The sequence below is a fragment of the Corvus hawaiiensis genome, chromosome 9, assembly GCF_020740725.1.
Source record: "Corvus hawaiiensis isolate bCorHaw1 chromosome 9, bCorHaw1.pri.cur, whole genome shotgun sequence".
Taxonomy (NCBI): Eukaryota; Metazoa; Chordata; class Aves; order Passeriformes; family Corvidae; genus Corvus; species Corvus hawaiiensis.
In genome coordinates, this window is record NC_063221.1 from 31,919,349 (window position 1) to 31,940,039 (window position 20,691).

A 20,691-nucleotide genomic window follows, 5' to 3' on the forward strand; every position below is an offset into this window, starting at 1 on the left:
ACATGGGTGGCTGAGTGCTGGATCAAGGCCGAGGAAAAAGAGCCTGAGGAACACTGGTGTGGCTGCACATTGAACTTGAGGAAAGGAATAAAAGCACTTTTCAGTTGGATTAACCACGTGATCCGTACGGCAGCGTTCCAGGTGCTGGAACAGGGAGCACGGGAAGCAGGCAGCCAGGAGCTGCAGCAGCCACAGTATTCCCAGCTGGGCATTGGCTGTGCCAGGCGTCTCACTGAGGCAGCCTGGATGTGTCCAGCTCATCCCAGTGCTGTAGAAATGTGGAAAACTTGCAGGATTCAGGCAAGTTCAGGGATTAATACTTTATGTGCTCTTCCTGCCACGGTTAAAGCACTCTGCAGAGGAGGGAGAGCTGGGGTCTTCCCTGCCACTGTGCTCAGGGAATCTTCTGGATTAAAGGGTGGAGGGATGGAGAAAGGCAGGGCAGGGACCACAGCCTGGTGTCCTGGTGTCCTGGCATCGGGCATGGCAAGAGGCACTGGAGCAAGCACTCAGCTCCTACTGCAAGGAGACAAAGCCTGACTTCCAAAGGCAAGGAAATTCCTCCTGAGCGTGGCCGTACCTCACTTGGCTTCGCTGGGCCACGCTCACACAGCTGGTGTTTCTATCAGGCCCAAATGCCCAGGCAAAGGAGGCCGCCTGCTCATTTGCAGTGTTTACGAGGGGTGTCACTTGCTAGAGTGGCCAGGGTGACTTCAGCCGCAGGTTGCAGCAGCCAAGTTATGAAACCACAAGGAAGTGGGTGTAAAATGGAAAAGGACAGAAAGTTTAGTGCTTTTTTTTTTTTTGGTTTTTAAACAGCCCTTCATTTTGCAGCCCAGCTGTTTAAAATTCACTGAACTGATACCTTGAATGGCTAAAACACGATTTGGGCATCCAGCTCCCACAGCTGCCAAGTGCTCGCCCATCTTGCAGGATTTCAAAGGCTTGGCTCCAGGGCTGGGCTGGAGGGTGGTGTCACTTTGTGGTGTCTTTAGTCCCTGTTGTACTTGTAAGGCTTGGAGTGAGGTTTGGCAAATTGAACCCCAGGGCTTGTGCAAACGGCCTTGAGGGTGGAGTGGGGTGTTTAAAACCATGGAATCCTGGAATGGTTTGGGTTGGGAGGGACCTTAAAGCCCCTCCCATTCCAGGGACACTTTCCACTGTCCCAGGCTGCTCCCAGCCCCAATGTCCAGCCTGGCCTTGGGCACTGCCAGGGATCCAGGGGCAGCCCCAGCTGCTCTGGGCACCCTGGGCCAGGGCCTGCCCACCCTCCCAGGGAAGAATTTCCCCGTCATGTCTCATCTAACCCTGCCCTCTTCAGCTGCTGTGTGGTCATGCTGAGAGCTGTGCTGAGCCGGGAGAAATTCATGCTGAAGGCAGCGTGAGGAGGCAGTGAGGACAGGAGCCTCCGGGTAAATGTTTACGGTCCCGCAGAGTCCTGCTTGCACGCAAGAGACGTGCCAGCGGGCGGCTCCGGTGACCGCAGGCGGTGACCGCAGGCCGGTGGTGACACGGTGTGAGCCGCGCTGAGGTGACACATGCTCTGATAGCCCTCTTGTGGCAGACGTGTGACACTCATCTGTGTTCCGTTCGCAGCTTCGATGTGGAAAATGGCCCGTCCCCAGGGCGCAGCCCGCTGGACCCGCAGGCCAGCTCCTCGTCGGGACTCGTCCTGCACACGACGTTCCCGGGCCACAGCCAGCGCCGGGAGTCGTTCCTGTACAGATCCGACAGCGACTATGACCTCTCACCAAAGACCATGTCCAGGAACTCCTCCCTCCCCAGTGAACAGTAAGCATCAATTCAGCTCGCATTTTACACTCTCTAAGAGCTTTCCGTGCTGCTCTCATCCTTAGAGCTCTGTTAGGAAGAGCTTATGGGTGGTACACACACATTTCGTAGCTGGAATGCACAAAACAGGTGCTGATCCAACATCCTCTCCCATCCTTCAAATATTCCCGTTTTCTCCAGAATTTAGCAAAAGAGCTTTCAAAGCCGTATCCTGGGATAATAGAGAAGTTGTGCTGTACTGTTATTTACAGGATTGCTGTTACTCCATCCTGTTTTGGGGGCTGTTCCCTAGAACTGAGTGAAAAACAAGCCGAGACAGATGGCTGAGCTCGAGAGGATCAGTGCCCACAGAGAGTCCTGGATTCCCAGCTCTTTGTTTTGAAAGGCCCAATTTAAAGTTTTAAAGTGGCCATTAAGCGATAAAAAAAGTGCTCATAAAAAGAAGTTGAACTGTTGTGAAAGTTTTGTCACGGAATGGAAATCTGAATATTAGCCAGATCCATGAGAATTTGGCAAGAAAATATCCCTGCTGTGAGTTAAAATGGAGTAAATATTTATTGAAGGAACCACTTCAAATTATGCAAATAGTGTTTGGTGTAAACGGTGGGTTGTAACGATTCCCGTCAGTGTGCAGGGGTGGGGGAATCCCATAATTTCCCCCAAATTCATGGCTCTCTGCAGAAGTGTCCATCCACTGTGGGCATCGAGGCTCTGTTAGCACTTGGGAGAGAGTCTCCATCAGTGTGGAGACAATTTTAATTAAGTTGTGGACTTAATAGCACTGATACCCGAGGCAGGACAAGGGGATGAGCTCTGCGGCAGCACAGCAGGAACAATTCCTCTTTGCAGGACACCTCTCCAAAGGGTCCTGTGGCAGCCAGGAGCCGACTCTGCTGCCCCCACTTAGTGAATCCTGTTATTGATTATGAGATCAATAATAGAACTGTCTACAACATTGCTCCTAAGAGTGCCTAAAGGGGCTCCAAAAGAGCTGGAGAGGGACTGGGGACAAGGAATGGAGGGACAGGACACAGGGAATGGCTTCCCACTGCCAGATGGATAGTTGAGATATTGGGAAGGAATTCTTGGCTGAGAGGGAGGTGAGGCCCTGGCACAGGGTGCCCAGAGCAGCTGGGGCTGCCCCTGGATCCCTGGCAGTGCCCAAGGCCAGGCTGGACACTGGGGCTTGGAGCAGCCTGGGACAGTGGGAGGTGTCCCTGCCCATGGCAGGGGGTGGGACTGGATGGGGTTTAAGCTCCCTTCCAACCCCAACGATTTGATGATTCTATCCTCTGCCATCTCTCAGTTAGGTGAATCATAAAGGATTTTCCATACACGCACAAGTACCGTATATAATACCAAAAAAAAAAAAAAAAATTCCCTCTTATTGCTGGCAATGGTGTATTTTGCTCAGAACTTCTGCTCAAATCTTCCATGATGAAAACAGCCGGACAAAACCCGGCGTCTGAACAAGATTAAAGACTGCGACAGAGATCAACAAAAGCCAGGAAATTCAAAGGTGACCTTTCCCCGCACCACTACGGTTGGTTTTTTTCCGCCGCAGTGCAAGCGTGAGCCTTAACTTTTGAATTTCCTGGCTTTTATTGCCTGGCGTTCCCAGTCCTCACGCTCGCTCCCGCCGGTTGTTTTGGATATACACGGTGACCGTTCCATTAGGAACAAGTTTTTATGTGGTGTTAACTAAACGCTGCATGGGTTCATTCGTGAGGAAAACCCCTTAGGGAAACCGCTCCTTCCCTGAGGTGAATTTTGCTGTTTGAAGGTAAATTTATGCAGAAATTTATACATTTTCTCCGTTTTTCCTTAGGCATGGTGACGACCTGATTGTCACACCTTTCGCCCAGGTGAGTTGGTGGCATATTGGCCTCTAAAATAGTTTTTATAAAGCACTTACGTGGAGAAGGTTGATGCCTGCGGTTTTGTCTCCCTCAGGTGTTGGCCAGCCTAAGAAGCGTGAGGAACAACTTCACACTCCTCACCAATTTACACGGCACCTCCAACAAGTAAGCCTGGCTTTTTAAGCTCCTTTCGTTCACGAGAGGAGCCGGCAGGGGCTGAGCAGGGGCGGCGGGGCCGCGGGCTCCGCCATGGCCTCACGGCTCCGCCGCGTTCGCGCGGGACGCCAGGGGGCGCCATCTCCTCTCCCCTCATGGCGTCCGTCCCCTCAGCCCTTCGTCCCCTCGTCCCCTCATCGCTTTGTCCCCCCCATCCCTTCATCCCCTTGTCACCTCATCCCTTCATCCCCTCCTCCCCTTGTCCCCTCATCCCCTCAGCCCTCAGGTCCTCCCTGAGGAGCGAGCGATGTGTTTTGGCTTTTGTGATGTCTACTGTGAATCATGGGGGCAGTTTGGGGCCTTGTGCCACAAAAAAAAATATTGAGGGGTTGGAGAGTAAGAAGGGGATGGATCTGGGGAAGGGTCTGGAGCACGAGGAGCAGCTGAGGGAGCTGGGAAAGGGGCTCAGCCTGGAGAAAAGAGGCTCAGGGGGGACCTTGTGGCTCTGCACAATTCCCTAACAGGAGGGGGCAGCCAGGAGGGAGTTGGACTCTGCTCCCAGGAAACAGGGACAGGATGAGAGGAGAAGGCCCCAGATTGCACCATAGGTGGTTTATTTGAATATCAGTAAGAGTTTCTTCCTTGAAAGGGCTGTCCACCCCTGGCACAGCTGCCCAGGGCAGGGGTGAGTCCCCATCCCTGGCGGGATTTAAAAGCCGTGTGAATGTGGCACTTGGGGACGTGGGGCAGTGGTGGCCTTGGCAGTGTTGGATTGGACTTGGTGATCTCTGCCAACCTAAACAATTCTGTGATCTTCATCACGTTGCCACCTTGGCTGTCCCAGGTGTTCCCCAGGTGCCCAGCTCCGAGCAGAGGCATCATCTCTGTTCAAGCTATGGTCCTGCCCTGCATTTCCACCACTGCTTCCCAGAGCAATAATAATCCCAGAATTGTCCAAGTTGGAAGGGATCCAGCAGAATCAAGTCCAGCTCTTAACTGAATGGCCCATTCAGGGATGAAACTCGCAACCTTGGTGTTATCAGCACCAGGCTCTACCCAGCTGAGCTGATCTCATGTGAGTTTTCAGGGCCAAAGGGCAGATGCCAAGGCAGGGGGCATCAAGAGTGAGGCTCTGGGGACAACAAGGATTTCCCAACAGAACTGGCAGCAGCATCCTGGAGCTCAACTCTGAGGGGGCTGACCAGAGAACTGAATCCCACATCACTTCCTTTGACACTGATTGCTCTGAATGAGGAAGGTGATGCACTCGGGAGGAGGATGTTGTTTTTTCTACCTGCTGAACAGGAGAAACCAAACAAACTCCTTTTTATGCCTTTGTCCGGAACCACCGCTTCCCTTTGGCTATTTATACTGAGCCAGTCATCGTCATCCTCTGGCCTGCTTTGCCCCAGGAGAGCTGTTTTGCCTCAAACCAACATCATTCATTCCTGGCGAGATCTGGTGTGCACCCACCCATCCCACTGATCCCACCCTGGGGCCGGCAGGCGCTGCTCGCACCAAGCGTCCCGCTGGCTCCAGAAGGGCAGGATGAGGTGCAGGTGTGAGTGGCATCACCTGGTGCCCACCACCAGCTCACAATCTTTATTTTACATAAAGCCCAGCATTTTATCCAGGAGTGAAGTTTTCCTCCTGTTGATTCCCATTGGCAATTTTGATGGGAAGGAACTGCTACATTCCAAGACGGAGGTTAATGAAAAACCAGATGGCTTAAATATTCCTTTTTTTTAGGCTTTGCTTTTTTGGACAGCTCGGGCATTTTGGCAGTTCCTAATGAGGAATCTGAAACTGGACAGGGCCAGAAGGAAGTGAGGGCGTAACCTGTAGGACACAAAGGCATCTTACAGTGTTCTTTGGAAAACATTCCCAGATTTGATTGAGGTATAAAGTTGTTTGCCCGGCCAAAGCAAAAGTCATTAAATTTTTATACCATCCTATGGCAAACATCCCAGTCCGTGGCGGAATGTGCTTCCAGGTGCCGCGGAACTTCCCGCACAATTTCCAAAGAGCTCTGCTGGGTTACAGCCATGCTGCCAGCTCATGATTTTATCATCTGTCTCATGTTATGTGATATCTGACTTCAACTTCTGCTCTGGGGACCATGAGAATCTCAGCTTTTCTTTAACCCCTCCTCTCCACTCTTTTTTCCTCCTCCTCCTCCACCCCTCCTGGCCCAAGCAAGGAAAAAGAGGATGCTGTCCCACATATTTGCTGGAAAATATGAATGTTAAGGCCTGGAGGAAAAGAAAACAACTGGCAGTCATATTTTTTGGACTTTAACGTCAGGGTTCTTGAGGCAGTTTCCTGATTGGAAAAGAGGAGAGGATGATTAATGGGTTTGGAGTGCCCGAGTTTGGCAGTTGCAGCCCAGGACGCGGTCAGAAAGCATCCGGAGCCTGCTCCTTGTAATCCCCTGCGGCAGGAGGGAAGGAGCGGGCAGCGGGAGCCTTGTCCACCGGAGCACAGTGGTGGTTGAGAAGGGATCACATCTCCAATCCTGCACCCTGGCTGCCTGGAAAACAGGATGGGCACGGCCAGGACATGGATTTGAGGATGGCGGGAGCGGTGCCGGCTGTGCAGCGGGGAATACCCTAGAGAACAGCAGCTCATCCCTCCCCACCCCCCCAAAGTCATGTCTGTGCAGCTCAGGGTTTGGAGATCCCTGGAGCATGGATCCTTCGGTTCTGGGAGTGCTGCAGCCGTGGCGTGGTGTCCCTGTCGGGGAGTTTCTGTTTTTTAGAGATTTCAAGATCTGGCTTTTCAAAAAAGGCTCGGCAGAGGCAGGTCGGGGCACATTTGCAGGGAATTCAGCACCCAACGTGTGTGCCCTGTGCTGAACCCTTCAGAGAACCTGGGTCCTGCACATCCTGCCAGCACAGCCTTTGAATCGCAGGGAGGCTCCTGCTGGGAGCCGGCTGTGGAGCCCGCTGGGGCGGGAGTCGGGACGGAGGGCTGGAAGCAGGGCTGGAATTGCACTCCTTTCACGCAGCCCTCACCTGGGCAGCGAGGCCTTCCCAGAACACTTCTGAAGAACCCCCCGGAGCTACAATTGCAGCACAATTGAGCCGCTCTGCCTGCTTTGATTCAAGCTTCAAAGGAGAGCTGGCGAATAATGGATGTTGCAGTTCAGTGGCTGACTCCAAAATTTGGGGTTAGGAAGGAGGTTGGCGAGGGGAGAGTGCGGGGAAATCTGGCTTCAGTTAAAATGGATCCGAAACTTCTTAGGGAAGCAGAAGCCCAAAGTTTCATTTTTGGTCAGCCTGAAGTACTGCAGTCAGTCCAAACTGAAGTATCTTGATTTTGGTATCAACTCTTTTAAATTCCTTTAAAAAACAAGTCTCTGATGATGGTTTCAGCTTGAAAAATTAACAGTTTTGTTTGGCAAGTCTCACAGGGAACTGTGTTGACATATGGAGAGGATCTGCACCTTTTTCCAGTCAGACCCTGTTGGCTTGACTTGAACCAATTTTTTCAAATAGGTTTTGGCCTCTCCAAAATCCAGGAATTGCTGCTGAAATTGTTGCTCAGAGTCCAAAAAGTGTCCTTCAGCTGTTTCAGAGCTAAACAATAGTGACTGCAGCATCTTCTTCCTCGCTTCAGGAGCAATTCCAGTGTTAACTGGAAGATATAAAGACACATTTCTGACCTTACCTGTGGCACTGCCTTGCAGCAGTTTGACATCACTTCAGGGTCCGTTCCAGACTCTGTAGGGAAAAGCTTTGTGGGAAAAGGCCTTGACCATGGGGGAGCCACCAGAGCCTGGCCCTTGCTGCCTTCTGGCAGATTTTGAGCAGAACGTTGCAAAGGCAGCATGGGATGGTGGCACATTTCTCCTCATTTCCAGCTCATGGGACAGGCAGGGAACAGCCATCTCTGGTTCTTCCTAACACATCGATCAATACTGCTCAACAAATCATTGTGAAGTGTTTGGGTTTCTCTGGGAGAATGAAAAAGGATTTTTAACTGAGGGAGCTGGCAGGGTTTGGAAGGATGAAATCCTACCTATTGACAGAGTATTCTTTATCCCTCTTAGGAGATCTCCAGCCACGAGTCAGCCCCCTGTCTCCAGAGTGAATCTGCAAGGTACGTGTGGGATTTGGGAATCGGCTGCCAGGCCAAATGCACACAACATTCATTGCACAGTTCTGCTCACAGCTGCTTCTCTGCCCCCTCCCCGGTGCAATTCTGGGTTCCTCCTGCAAAACCAATAGGAGAGAACTATCAGGCTCCAAATATTGTTATTTTAATTGTTTGGTTTGGGGTTTCTACTGGTATATTAGCACAGGAGATGAACATGATTTTGGTTTGATAGTCATGGCCACAGTGGCTGCTGTTCTTGTGAGTCCCTGTGTGCACAGGCCTGGACAAGCCCCAGCCTACGAGCCTTGAACAGGCTCAGACACAGCTGGATCTTTTTTTTATTCTGTTTATTTCAGTTTGTTTCCATGTAATCTGTGTACTCAAACCTTTCCTGGGTGAGACTTCCTTGGCTTCCTGCTGGGAAGGGGGTGTCATGGCAAGGTGGGGTGGGCAGCACTGGGAGGGCTGCTCGGGCAGGGGGAAGGATGAGGGTGACCAGCAGAAGCTGATTACTTAGGACAGGTTTATTCATTTCAACAGCTGGGTTTAGCCAAGCTGAGGGTCTGTAGAACCCCTCTCAGGATCAGAGCTGGCCCTATTTGCACTAATCCAAAGGTTGCTCCAGAGAGAAGGAGATAAGATTTGGAGCAGTGCCCATTTGTAAGGTTTAATCTCGGCCTCTCCAGTAATTACATGCTTGGAGGGACTAATAAAGCTTAATTTTTACAGCGTGTGAAGCCTGGATAGCTATCATTTCCTTTCCTGCTGTGTGTTATTTGCTCTCAAGGGACACACAGAGTCCTGGACACTTCCAGATTAGGTTCCTCCAAAATTGTTAATGGGAGGTGGAAACCTCTGATGCAAAAACAAAACTGGACAACACAATCTTAAACTCCTTGTCTTGCTGTCAGAGCCAGCAGGAATGCAGCTCATCACTTGAATTAAAGTTGGGTCTAGCAAGGCTTTGAATTTGTGCCTGTGTGAAAAAAAAAAATCATGGAAAATTTCCTAGGCTTTCCACAGATCTGTTTATGTAAGTCAGAGAATCTAATAATGAGGAGAGAATGCCCTTCCAGGAATTTTTAGGTTCATTTTCTTAACACTTTCCGTGGAAAAAATTGCTCTCAACTTTTTAACACTTCGGGGATATTTTTCTACAGTATTTCCAATGTGAGCTGTAGAACACTTGGTACTTTTTAGCTGATCCAAGCTTCTAATGCTGGGAATACATGAAAATTCCTTTTGGAATGAAGTGTTTGACACACAAAATTGTAGAGCAAGTTTTGTGTTACCATGGAGAAGTTGGATTTGTAGCCCCTCAAGTAAATGGGTTTTTAACCACAAATCTTAGCTGCTTTTAAGTGAAACCTTCAAATAAAATTTTAAGAAGTGAGTTGGATCATTACAATTTAAGTAAATCGTGACACTTTGTGGGTAGGAAGGAGATGCATTTTTGAGATTAATAAGAATGACGTTATTTCGTACGTCAAACCAGCCAATATTGGCATTATTGGTAGAAAATCCCGGGATCCTTGGTTAAATTCAGGTGATTGCCTTCCTCTGTCTCTTCACAGCCACTGTCACACTCTGTAACTCCTTTCCAGGCAGCAGAAAAAAATCACAACCCTTGACTTTCTAAGGAAGTTTCCATGTAAATGCAGCAAGAACAGAGATTTTTAAGGAATTTTTTTCAGTGTTTGCACCTTTTTTTTTATCCTTGGTGGCTTCTGCTTTGGAAATTATGGATGGAAGGAGAGATTTTCCTATCAGAACCCTTGCGGTTCTGTGCCAGTGGCTGAGAGGATGCAGAGTGTTTTTCCTGAAGGTTTTGCAGAAGGAAGCAGTCGTGTTTTGATTGGGACTAGGCTGCCTCACATCTCTCTAGATGAAAGACTGTGTTTGGAATGAACTGGGTTTAGATTCTCTAGATTTGTTGAAGCTTGGAATTTGATTTTAACCCTCCAGTGTCACCCATTGATTCATGGCTTTACCACAATCCATTGACATCACTGTGAGCATCTCATGGATGTCTCCTTTGATTTGTCATTAGTGGGGTGATTTATATCCTGTTCTGAGAAGTACAGAACCCAGGGTTTAAAGCAAACAAGCCTGCATTAATAAAATTACCCCGGAGGGAGGCAAATTATATCCAGCATTTGCACTGCAAGGAATACATGCCAGCTGTTTAGTCCAGCTGGAATATTCCAGGATTTTCCAAGCAGCAACAGCCAAATTTATTGCTGGTGTTGCATCACTAAGGACCCAGGCCCGTGGTGAAATAAATGAGCTGTGGTGAAATGAGGGAATTCTTTTTTGCTTTCATTTTCTTCAAAGTAGGAAAACTTCTGGCCGGGTTTTTCCTGGGACAGAGGGCTTTGAAAGGCACTGCTGGTGTCACCGTGAATTTCAGAGCTTTCTTAACCTTGCAAGCACAGCCAGAGAAGGAAGGGGAATATGGATTGAACATCCTGTGTTTTGTCCTTGGTATCAGCTGAAGTAAATCTGGCAGATTTTTCCTGTTATTTTGTTATAACTGCAGCTCACAGGAACGCACAAAATCGCTTTTATGAATTAACTGAGAAACCATCACGTGGAAATACAAAGCCATAGCAGAAGTCCATCAATCCCTAATTATCTGGTGAGGCCACAGCTGGGCAGGATGATGGGAATGCTGTGGGGTTCCTACGTGGCGTGTGGCATCCCCAGCAGCTGTGCAGGGCCGGGGCAGGAGCGGTGCTGCTCAGCCACGTCTGGGTTACAGAAACAATGAGGGACACAGTGTCACACAGTGTCCCTGACGGTTCTTTCTCCTGATGTTTCTTTCTGCTGTTTCCCTTCGTTTCTGCTGAGTGTGGCCTCTGCCACAGTTACTTTGGGTGACCTTTGTGCCACCTTGGGCTCAGGAATCCATCCGCGCCTTCCCTTCTCCATCCAGCTCTCCCCTCCCCTGGCCCCAGCGAAATGTCTGCAGTTCCTACCCAATGATTCAACCAATAACATCTTTAACCAGCAACAATTCTGGCTTTTCCTGCTTGGTTTTGTTCCTTCTTCCATATTTATTCCCTTCAGTGACCCTTATTCCCTCTGAATTAAATCGCCTTTTGCTGGTTGCCACCATCAGTCGAAGCTTCACGTTCTTCCACAAATTTAGTACAAACTTTTCCCAGTCTGTTTGGCCCATGTGCCACACCATCAATCCTGGGAGGGACAGTGTTTTCCCATTCCTGTTTGATCCACTGCCACATTTAATGTCACCAGTGGTGACAGGAGCAAAGCACAGAGTTACGGATCAAACAGCACCAGGTTCTTCCCAGGCTGTAGGGGGTTTGCAGAGACTCTTCTCAGGAGCCCCTTGGATACCCTCAGCACTCAGTAATGACAGTTCTCCTCACAATTAATGATAAAATATCGCTGATCTGCCTGCAATATTTTATTGCAGCCCCAGGCTTGGGGGGTGTAGCCCTTTGGGATATTCACCCACAGCATTTCAGGGCTCACGGGATTAAAGCTTTGTTCAAATTCCTCTCTGGGGATGGGAGGGAAGGATCGGTGTTTTTCTTGCTTGTGCCTTAGCTCTGCTTTCCTGTACCTCGGCATGTTTGTCTGCACCTCTCACATGCCTTTACACGACCTCCAAACTCGTACTCTTTCATTTTTCCTGTGGGTGTAGGATGTACACAGACTCGTGCACGAACCTTTGTATAAAGCATAAACAAAGACTGGATAATGCTTGTGCTACTGAGAGCCCCAACTTTTTGTAGGAGTTAAGGAGCCTTGTGCATCCAAGTGAGCTCTGGGTTACAAATATCTCTAAGTCCCGGGTAATTAGCACAGAGCTGCTGCTCTTGCACCATCCTCCTCTGCTTGGCACGTGGAGAATGGCTCTGGGCACACACAGAGTAGAGGATTCATTTTGAAATTCTGTTTCTTTGCTGGGAGTTTGGCTGAAGATTTGACCTTTTGATTTGGAGAGCGATTGTAAAAGTCAAGTGGTTGTGGTGCTTTGGGCTTTTACAGGAGTTCAGAGGAAGCGCGTGTTCCTGAGCAGCTGAGCTCAGAGTAACTGGCTGTGTGCACAAATGGAGGCTTGTTAGCACCTACAGATACGATTTTTAAAGGATGCAGTGCTAGCACGAGGCAGATTATTCAGGAACTAAACAAAACCGTGTAAGAAATCAGGTAGATAATGAGCTTAATGACGCGACTAAACGAGGGCTCGTGAGTGCTGAAGCGATTCTTGCTGCTTGTCAGGTTAAAAGAGCGTTTCAAAGCGATTTTTAGAGTGGGGCTGATGCAGCTCCAGCCTGCACGGGGCCATCCCGAGACTCTTCCCGGCTTTCCGGGGGGGAGTTCATTCCCGCTGGAGTCCGTTCCGCGTGTTGCGCCTGCCTGCCTCGAACACACCCCCCGAAAGTTGGACTCATGCATCTTAGTAAGTATTTCAGTTATGCTATTGACGTCAATGCAGTCATTAAATAGATTGCCGGCCCTCCCAGCGGCGAACCTGTGCCAAAGACCTAGAGGCAGACACATTTTAAAAGAAGAACATCAGGTTTGCTTTTAGCGTTTGGAGAGAATAAGGGAAAAGTTTCTTCTGAAGTCACCCTTTGCAATAAGGGTGGTTTTTTGCTTCATTTTCTAAGGCTCATTTTCGGTGAAGATAATTGCTGTGTTTTATTGAACACACGTTTGTGATGTTGCTGTGTGCATAAACAGCTCCAAAAGAGACTAAAAAGTCATTTTTGCGACCAGCTCTGGCTGACAAGTGACACTTGTTTCAGGTCCCCTGGCTAGATTTATTTGTGTATCAAGTGACAGGAGGCACTCAGGCAAACCTGCTTAGCCTTTGACTCCCGAAATTCTGCCAGGATTGATTTCATGACATCTATATAAGAAAATAGCCTTCATTTCTCCTCGGCAGGCTCTGAAGACACACAAGCTAATCATGACTCCATAGCAACGGATAAAAACTGTTTTCCCCTCCGCCCCACCTGTGGATGTCACATGAAGATGCTCCACGTGCTGCTGCCATCAAGAGCCTGTCACTCCCCGGGGCCAGCTGCCTCCTGCAGCCGTGGGTGAGCGGGACTCCCTGAGCATTCCCGCTGTCCTGCTGTATTCCCGAGGCAGGCTGGGCTGCCCGAGACAGTCGTTCACCCCCCGTGGGAGATACCCAGGGCTGGAGGCAGCTCTGGGCGTGCAGGTCCCTTCGCCTGGTCAGGAATGGCTCTGGACAGAGGCTCCCGAGGGGCTGGGAGCTGAGCCCTGAGGACACACATCCTCAGGCAGGGGCAGGAAGCAGCTTTGCTTTGCCAGGAGGAGCAGGTATGTTGTGTTTTGAAGAGGTCACAGAGCCAAACCTCTAGGTTTTGGTGCGGTTGTCATTTCACTGATGATCCCACCCGCAGCTACGTAGGATAAAGCATCAGTCCAGACCGGGTTATTAAAAGGGCTTTATCTGATGGGTGGCTTCTTTCGGAGTGACCCAGGCAGCTGCAGCCCCACGGTGGCGGTGCCGGGACCTTCGGGGTGGCACGGCCGCGTTGTGTCCCTGACTCCACTCTGCTCTTTAGGGCCGGGTCAGGCCCTGGCGGCTCCGCTCCGCTCCCGTCCCGCTGCGTTGCGCAAGGGCTCTGCGGAGACAATTGGGCTCTGCCATCGCTGATATCAGAGCTGATAAAATCTGTGTCTCTTTTGTTTGCTGCACAGAATGATCAGGGCTGCTGGGGGGAGATTTTGACAGCGCAGTCCTCAGCACCCTGAATCAGTTCCAGATGAGAATGAGAAATGTGTCCTCGGTCAGAGGGAAAAATAACCCAAACCAAACCACCCAAACCAAACCTCTGGCAGGCTAGGTTACTGTTTAGGTCGCGGGGCACAGTCTGTGCATGCCTTAGGGATGAGCAGCGTCCTTCACTGCCCCACTGCTTGAGCCCCTTCCATGTCACAGCAGTTCCGGGTATCCCCATTTGGGGAGCCGGAGAGAGCTCCCCAAAGCTCTCAGCAGCAGCTCGGCCCCACAGCTCTGTAGAAGTTTCTCCTTCCTCCCCGAGGCTGAGCTCAGTGCACAGCGTTGTGTCCCCAGCACAGCCGGCCACGGCAGTGGGAGAGGCTGCATCCAAAATCTGTGTGGAGACATTCCCAGGGAAACGCACTGCTCAAATCCCAGAGCCGGCCCCAATGGCCAGACCTTTGTCTTCCTGCAGGATCTGATTCCCAGTGGAAATTGCTTTCTTCTTGTGTTTTTTAAAAAGTGTTTCCGACGTTGTGTTCTGATTCTCAGCAGCCAAATCGTTTGGTTCGTAGTTGGGCAGGAATTCCCAAATGGTTTTTTTGTATTTATTAGTCTTGGTGGGAGCAGGGGTTAGTTCCAGGTTGGAGGGGAATATACAGAGGGGAAAGAGCTGTTCCTGATGGACAGAATTGGAATTTGCTGTCCTTGGCAGGGACATTCTGCCCACCAAACTTAACTCTACAATCAAGGTAGATTAAAATCAAGGTAGAATTAAAAGAGGGAGCAAAGGGTTGCTCTGGAACTTTCCCCTCTATTCCATATGGAATTGCATCCATTGTGATTCACACTCAGCAGTTGCCAAACAATGACACTGAACAATGAACATATTGATTGTTTCGATGTTCAAATCAGCCAGAACTGTTCTGGTTTTATCACCAGTTTCATCTCCTGATGGACTAAAAATGATTTCTGTAACCAGGCAAGATGTGCTAATTACTGTAACCATCATTGTGCAACCGGGCAGGAATGTTACACCAAGAGTTAATGAAACATTTCATTGTAATATTTGCTCTAAGAAGTGCCTGTAAATGACAGCCTTAAGGATGCTATAATTGCAATACCTTTTTTGACAGAAAGGAAACAGCTGTTAATTATTTATGGTTATTAATCAAACCTGTCAGTTTATTCAAAGTTCATTCAGTTCACTGTAAATATGTATGATTACCAACATTTAAATGTTTTAAGCAGTAGCCTTTTAAAACTATTTAAATACACCTCTCCCTGTGGGATATATTCTCACATCTAAAGGTTGCATTGATTGGCTTTGCTGTGCACTCAAGCACCGAATCATTTTAGGAATTCAGGATAAAAACCCCTCCAAAATCCTGCAGGGTGTTGATTTGACAATTAATATCTTTTGATTTTGTAATCAGGACTGTGCCTCTGGAAGTGACAAACATGAGCCAGGAGCAGGATCTGACCCAAGGTTCGGGTATTTGCTGAGATCCACGGTCCATTATTTGGTGCTAAGGAACTCCATGGTTAAAGGGAATTTTAAAGGAACTGTGCATTTTAATGTAGATATTCCAGTATAAATATCCTGCTGTCAGAAATCTCCCTTTCCAGGAGCAAATTAATCATCTGTGCATGCTAAACTCCTCCACCACACCTTCACACTCTTCAAAAGCTTTCTGAAACAGACTTTTTCCCTGTACCTCAAAGCCTCCAGGTTCCAAGCATTTGGAGAGAGGCTTTGGATGCAGCTTGCCAAGTCCCTTGGAGCATATTCCAGACACCCCAATGTTTTCATTCCAAGTGAGTTGAATCCAGTCAGACCTTTCATGCCTCAAGCGTGTGTTTAGGGAGGTTTGACAAGCTTAGCACTTCATCGCAAAATGCTTCTGAAATGTCACATTTTACAAGCAATGTCTTTTTCTTTAAATACCATATATTAGGCTGACAAAAGCAGGAGCTGGTCAGAGCAATCTTTGTGTTCTCTGAAAAACCAGGGGAGAATTCTGGAAAGTGGAAAAGCCAGCCTGTTTTCCTGTACGTCTTCCCTCCCTCTCTGCCTCACTCCCTGGATAAATTGTACAAGAAGTGACCCAAAATCATGTCCCTGCTCTTACTGACTCAAGAACAGGACGTTTGGATCCATGCTGGGAGCATTTGTGCTGGTCTGGGACAGCCCAGGAGGATGTGGGATAATGGCTGTTCCGTGGGGATTGTCACTGAGCACAGCATGGGGCCAGTCCTGCTCAGAAAATTCCAAGAATAAACACACACGAGTGCAGGGTTTGTTGCAAATGGACTTCGCTGGCATTGGACAGCTGTGAAATGTTTTCCTCCCTTTTCTTCCCAAAGATCCTCTTGAAGAAGAGAACTCCAGGGAGAAGTTTCCAGTTGAACTGGAGTGTTTCTGGTTTAGACTTTATGGGACATGCTCCCCATCCAGCTCCGCCTCAAATACTGCAGGGCCTTCATCTGAATCCCAGCTCTTTGGGCAGGGTATTTCCCAAAATTCCTGTTGCTGAACTGTTTGCACCTTCCTGGGTTTCAGCTCTATTGCATGGAGCTTTTCACCATTTCCATCCCCTTCCAGTGGGAAGGTCCTGTGCAGGTAAAAGCCAAAAAGCTGCTCCCCACCCTCTCCAGATCAGGAAGGAGGAACGTGAGCAGAGATGATGCTCACACCACATTTTCCAGCAGCAGCTGCTCCCTCTTTTGTAACACTTCCAGATGTGGCTGCAAGTGCTGCTGGAACAGCTCCTGGTGCACATTGCCTCGAGTGGGGAGTCGTGTGCTGCCTAAAATCCACAGAAATTGTGTGGATTGTGCTGAATTTACTGCGCTGAATTAATGACAGCGTGAGTGACAGTGCAGAGACCTTGGCCAAGGCTGACACGAGGTGCCTCTTGTGCTGCTAAATGTAAGAACTTCTGGAAGGTGCCCCAGAGTATAAGACTTAGAGCAGGAAAAGTAACCCCTGGGATAATCCCCTGCAGGCCAAGCCATAGCTGACCTTCAGTGGGGAACATTTCCATTTCCATGTCCGTTCAATCTGATATTTGAGCTGGGTTTGTTAATAAGAGGTGCTTTTAATGCTGACATTTTGATTTCCTTGAACTCAGATCGAGGTGCTTAAATGAATGTATTTTTGAGGGCTTTAATCAAATGGTTTTTGAGAGTGAAAGGCTGTTCTTACCTGTGCTGGCTGCAGCCATCTGGGGAGTGGTTACACTTTCAAGTCTGCCTGTCATTACTGGGCCAGATTTGTCCCCATCTGCCCCTTCCAGGCATCTCTGTGGTGTAAACAACCTCATTTGGGTCAGGGCTGACCCCAGGTTTAAGGAATGTCGTCATACAGGACTCAGACCCTCACATTTGGCTAAAATAGTCCAGATATAGAAAAAACCCTATAAATAAATTAATATCTGGTGTTCTGTAATATCAAATTCTGATCATGGATAACCAGGGAATGAATCTGATGTAGTTTCCCTGGTAATTTCAGAGAAAATATGGTCCCATGTCCCAAACACCCCTTTTAAAATGCCAGGGTGTGCTGGCCTCAGCTCACAGGTGGAGATCAGCACGTGCAAGGTTTAATATGGAACATTAAAAGCTGTCAAAACAAATGATGCTGCTTTGTAGGATCCTGCCATCTCCCTCTTCCTCCCCACCCCATTCCCCGTGGGACTCACTCCGTGATTTTCAGCAGATTATTCCAAAAGCTCTACGTGCACTTGGGGAAACAGAAAGGCCAGTGAGTCACAAGCTGTGCACAGAGGGAGATGAATACCCAGGATTAGCACAGGGATGTTTTAGCTCTGCTGTCAGCCACTGAGGAGTTGGAGTTTGGGACTTGAGGCTCACCCCAAAATCAGAGTTACGGTGTGGGAGTGGCAAAAGCTGTGTGTTTTGGGGAGCCACCACAGAGCTCTCTGGCTTCACATGCAAAACATTCTGCATTTTTAAAAGCTGTAGGATTGTGGATTAGGAAACAGCTTTTAATTGCCGTGCTGTGAGATTGTCCGAGCTCTCTGTGCTGGTTCTGCTCCCTGACTTCGCGCCGTGTCCCGCGCTGCAATCCCAGATCCGCCGATAGCGCTGACTCACGGCTTCACCTCACAACCCACTAGGTCCGAACAGGCCATTTTTTGCAACATTCTGCATTCTTGGGTGACTCTGCTCCGTGCAGATATCCCTGCATTTCAGCTGGGGGATGACAGTCCCAGGCATCTCGGTGAGAGGCAAACCGAGGGCACAGAGTTCAGCTGAGGTGAATCGGCGAGGTTGACATTTCCCCTTGGGTACACAAAATATCTATTGGAGGAAAACAGATTAAAATTCCAAACTATAGCAGGTTTTTAAGCTGCCATCCTAAAGGATAATGCTTTCAAGTAATTATGCTTAGCCATAAAAAAAACCACTATTTCATTATGTTTTATAATTAATATCATTGAAATGCTCACTCATAATGTAAGGGGTGACTTTATGTCCTGTCTTTCCATCATGGCTTGAGCCAGGCATGGGGACACAGAGGGTGCTATGTGTCCTAAAGAATTCCTATGGATTATAGCTGGGATGCTTCCAGAAACACACTCTTAACTTTCATATTGAAAACCTCCAGGAAATTAAATTGAGAGGAAATAAAGGACAATTTAGTGTTAAACTGTGACCTTTTAACCTTCCCAGGAGCCAAGGAAGCTGATTTAAACAGGTCTAACATTTTACTCACGTGGCTGAGGTGATGTGGGCAGCCTTGCTCTGACCCTTGTTTAACATTTCTGAATAATTTTCCTCTTGAAGAGCTAAGGATTGTTAATAAACTTTGTCTTTGCATCCAATGCCAGTGGCCAAGTGGAGCTTTTCAGGTAGATCCAGCACCGTGCTTTGAACTTCCAGGATTCATCCCTGAGGTTCCTTCTCCATTTCCTACTCCAGCATTTGTTTCACTACAAAGGACTTTCACTCTTGACAGACTCTTTAGACCATCTATTTTACTGTCTCCAGGTTAACCCCGTTCAGAACCCAGTTTAATAGCTCCAGACAGGTCTGGGGATGAAAGCAACACCTGGGTTCGGGGGCAGATGCAAGCGAGGACCTTTCTGCTCATGGTTTGCCAAACTCTTGTGAAACAGAGCACAGTTAATCCTCTGCACCTCTCAGACTCTGGGGTTGTTTTTCCTCTGGTTGAACTCAGATCGTTGCTGTGTGGTCTGGCTGAGGAGTTCCTTCCGTGCCGTGGGCCTCTTGTGAAAGTCAGCTTTCAGGTTTCAGAGGAGGAGTTTTTGGGGCGGCTGCAGGGGTGCAGGAGGTGTTTTTTTTGCACAGATGTGAGGATGGAGGAGTTGGGGATGGGGAGAGCCCCTCTCCAGCAGGGCCAGCTCCCAGTAGGAATCCTCGGCCGGGCTGTGGCTGAGCCAGCTCCAGAGCCGGAAGCCGTCCAGCCACAACAGCCCAGGATGGTGCCCCACCTAATTAAGGCTGTTGAAAGGCAGGGCTAATTAGTTTAGGTGGAGCACCTCGTTAGCACAAGGATGTTGCTTCCAGGATCCAAGTTGGTTTCCCTGCACGTGTGAGCTCCCCAGCGCTCCCGGAGCCGGCCCACATGGAGCAAATGAGATAATGCAGTGCCCAGGTAAATCCTAGGTGGGTACCGAGGTCATTGCATCATCATATCCTGAGTTTTCCAGGGCTTTCTCACACTCCTGCACTCACGTGTGCTCGGGAAGAAAACACTTCTGCTCACACAGTAAAATGTTCTTGCTGTGACCCAGCCTGGCCTCGTTTAGTTAGAGAAACAAAAACACAGTGTGGGCACACTGTGATTTGCAGGAAGCTGGGATTGGGATTTGAAATCCTCAGGCTCAGCTCCGGGGCTGGGCTGGAGGCTTCCTTCCCATCCAAGATAATGGACCTCTCCATCCCAGCCTGCAGCTCTCTGGGCTCTTTTCACTGCTCTTCGAGGACTGTGTGGAGTAAAGGTGTGATGGGGATTCACTGAATTTAAAAATTCATCATGACCTTGGAAATTCTGTCTTCAGAAATGTGTTCAAAGTGTGTTAAATTCCCTACAAAATCATCCCCAGTGTTCTCCTTGCAGCTCCCTGCCTTGTGTGCACTGTCCATCTTCTGCACTCATTGTTAGACCCTGAGTAGGAGAATTCCTCTCTTGCTTCCTATTTTTCCTCCTGTCTTGTGATTAAGGCAAGAGTCCTACAGGGCAACGAGGAATCAGTGTGGTCAGTAAGAGGATAACGTGCCAAACCCTGAGATAAAGTTGGAACTGAGGAATCTTTCCCGTTCATCCGACAGGCCAAGATTAGATTCTGCCCCTCTTGCCATTTCTGCTTCTCCCTCTCGGTGAACCGGGGAATTCCTACTATGCAGGCAAATCCCGTTCCCAGATTCCCCGGTGATGGCGCTGCTAAGTGACATCTGACAGGATGCTTCCTGCATTTTGTTACTTCCATTTGGCACCATAAAAGCACTGTCACTTACCGCTCTGATTTGTGGCACCTCTGCTGCATTGTTCCCTCCGGGGGGAAGGACAGTGGGAAACGGGATTGCCTTGTGGTAAAACGGCTCCATCCCACCCTACAGGAGATGCTATCTCCAGTCGAAATCCTTCCTCAGAACGTCTCCAGTTCTCCTTCCTCGTTAGCATTTCAGATTAAACTTCTAGGCTTATCTCCACATCAGAAATTACCTCTCTGGGAAGCTTCATCAACTTCTATCAGCCACCTTTAGGTGTTCTTGGTGTTCACGCCTCGTTTTTTCACCTCATTGTCATGCAGAAGGTGCAGTGGAGCTTTGCTTTGGGAATCTGGAGCTTTCATCTCTTCCTGTAGCATCTTCAAAGCTGAGCTTTACGCGGCTGACGTAGAGTTGGACACATTAAAACACACAAAATAGATATAAAAGTGCCTTTTTAGTTTAATTCAGGACCAAGACTTTTTATTAGCTGGTCCTTTCCAAGTGTTCCCAATGCTCTGTTGGAGATGTTAGTGTTGTTTGTTCATTGTGTGGCAATGAAGATTCCTGGTGAAG

The 20,691-nt window shown here is 48.9% G+C and overlaps 1 protein-coding gene across 5 annotated transcripts in view; it reads left to right on the forward strand.

Moving 5' to 3' along the window:
* PDE4B (phosphodiesterase 4B) overlaps positions 1-20,691 on the forward strand; it is a 174,400-nt gene that overhangs the window by 112,062 nt on the left and 41,647 nt on the right. For all 5 annotated transcript variants that reach the window (XM_048312432.1, XM_048312431.1, XM_048312435.1 and 2 more), the window contains 4 exons: positions 1,597-1,791; positions 3,620-3,656; positions 3,745-3,815; positions 7,858-7,907. In XM_048312432.1, the coding sequence (XP_048168389.1) occupies positions 1,597-1,791; positions 3,620-3,656; positions 3,745-3,815; positions 7,858-7,907 (353 nt within the window). The remainder of the gene's footprint in view (positions 1-1,596; positions 1,792-3,619; positions 3,657-3,744; positions 3,816-7,857; positions 7,908-20,691) is intronic.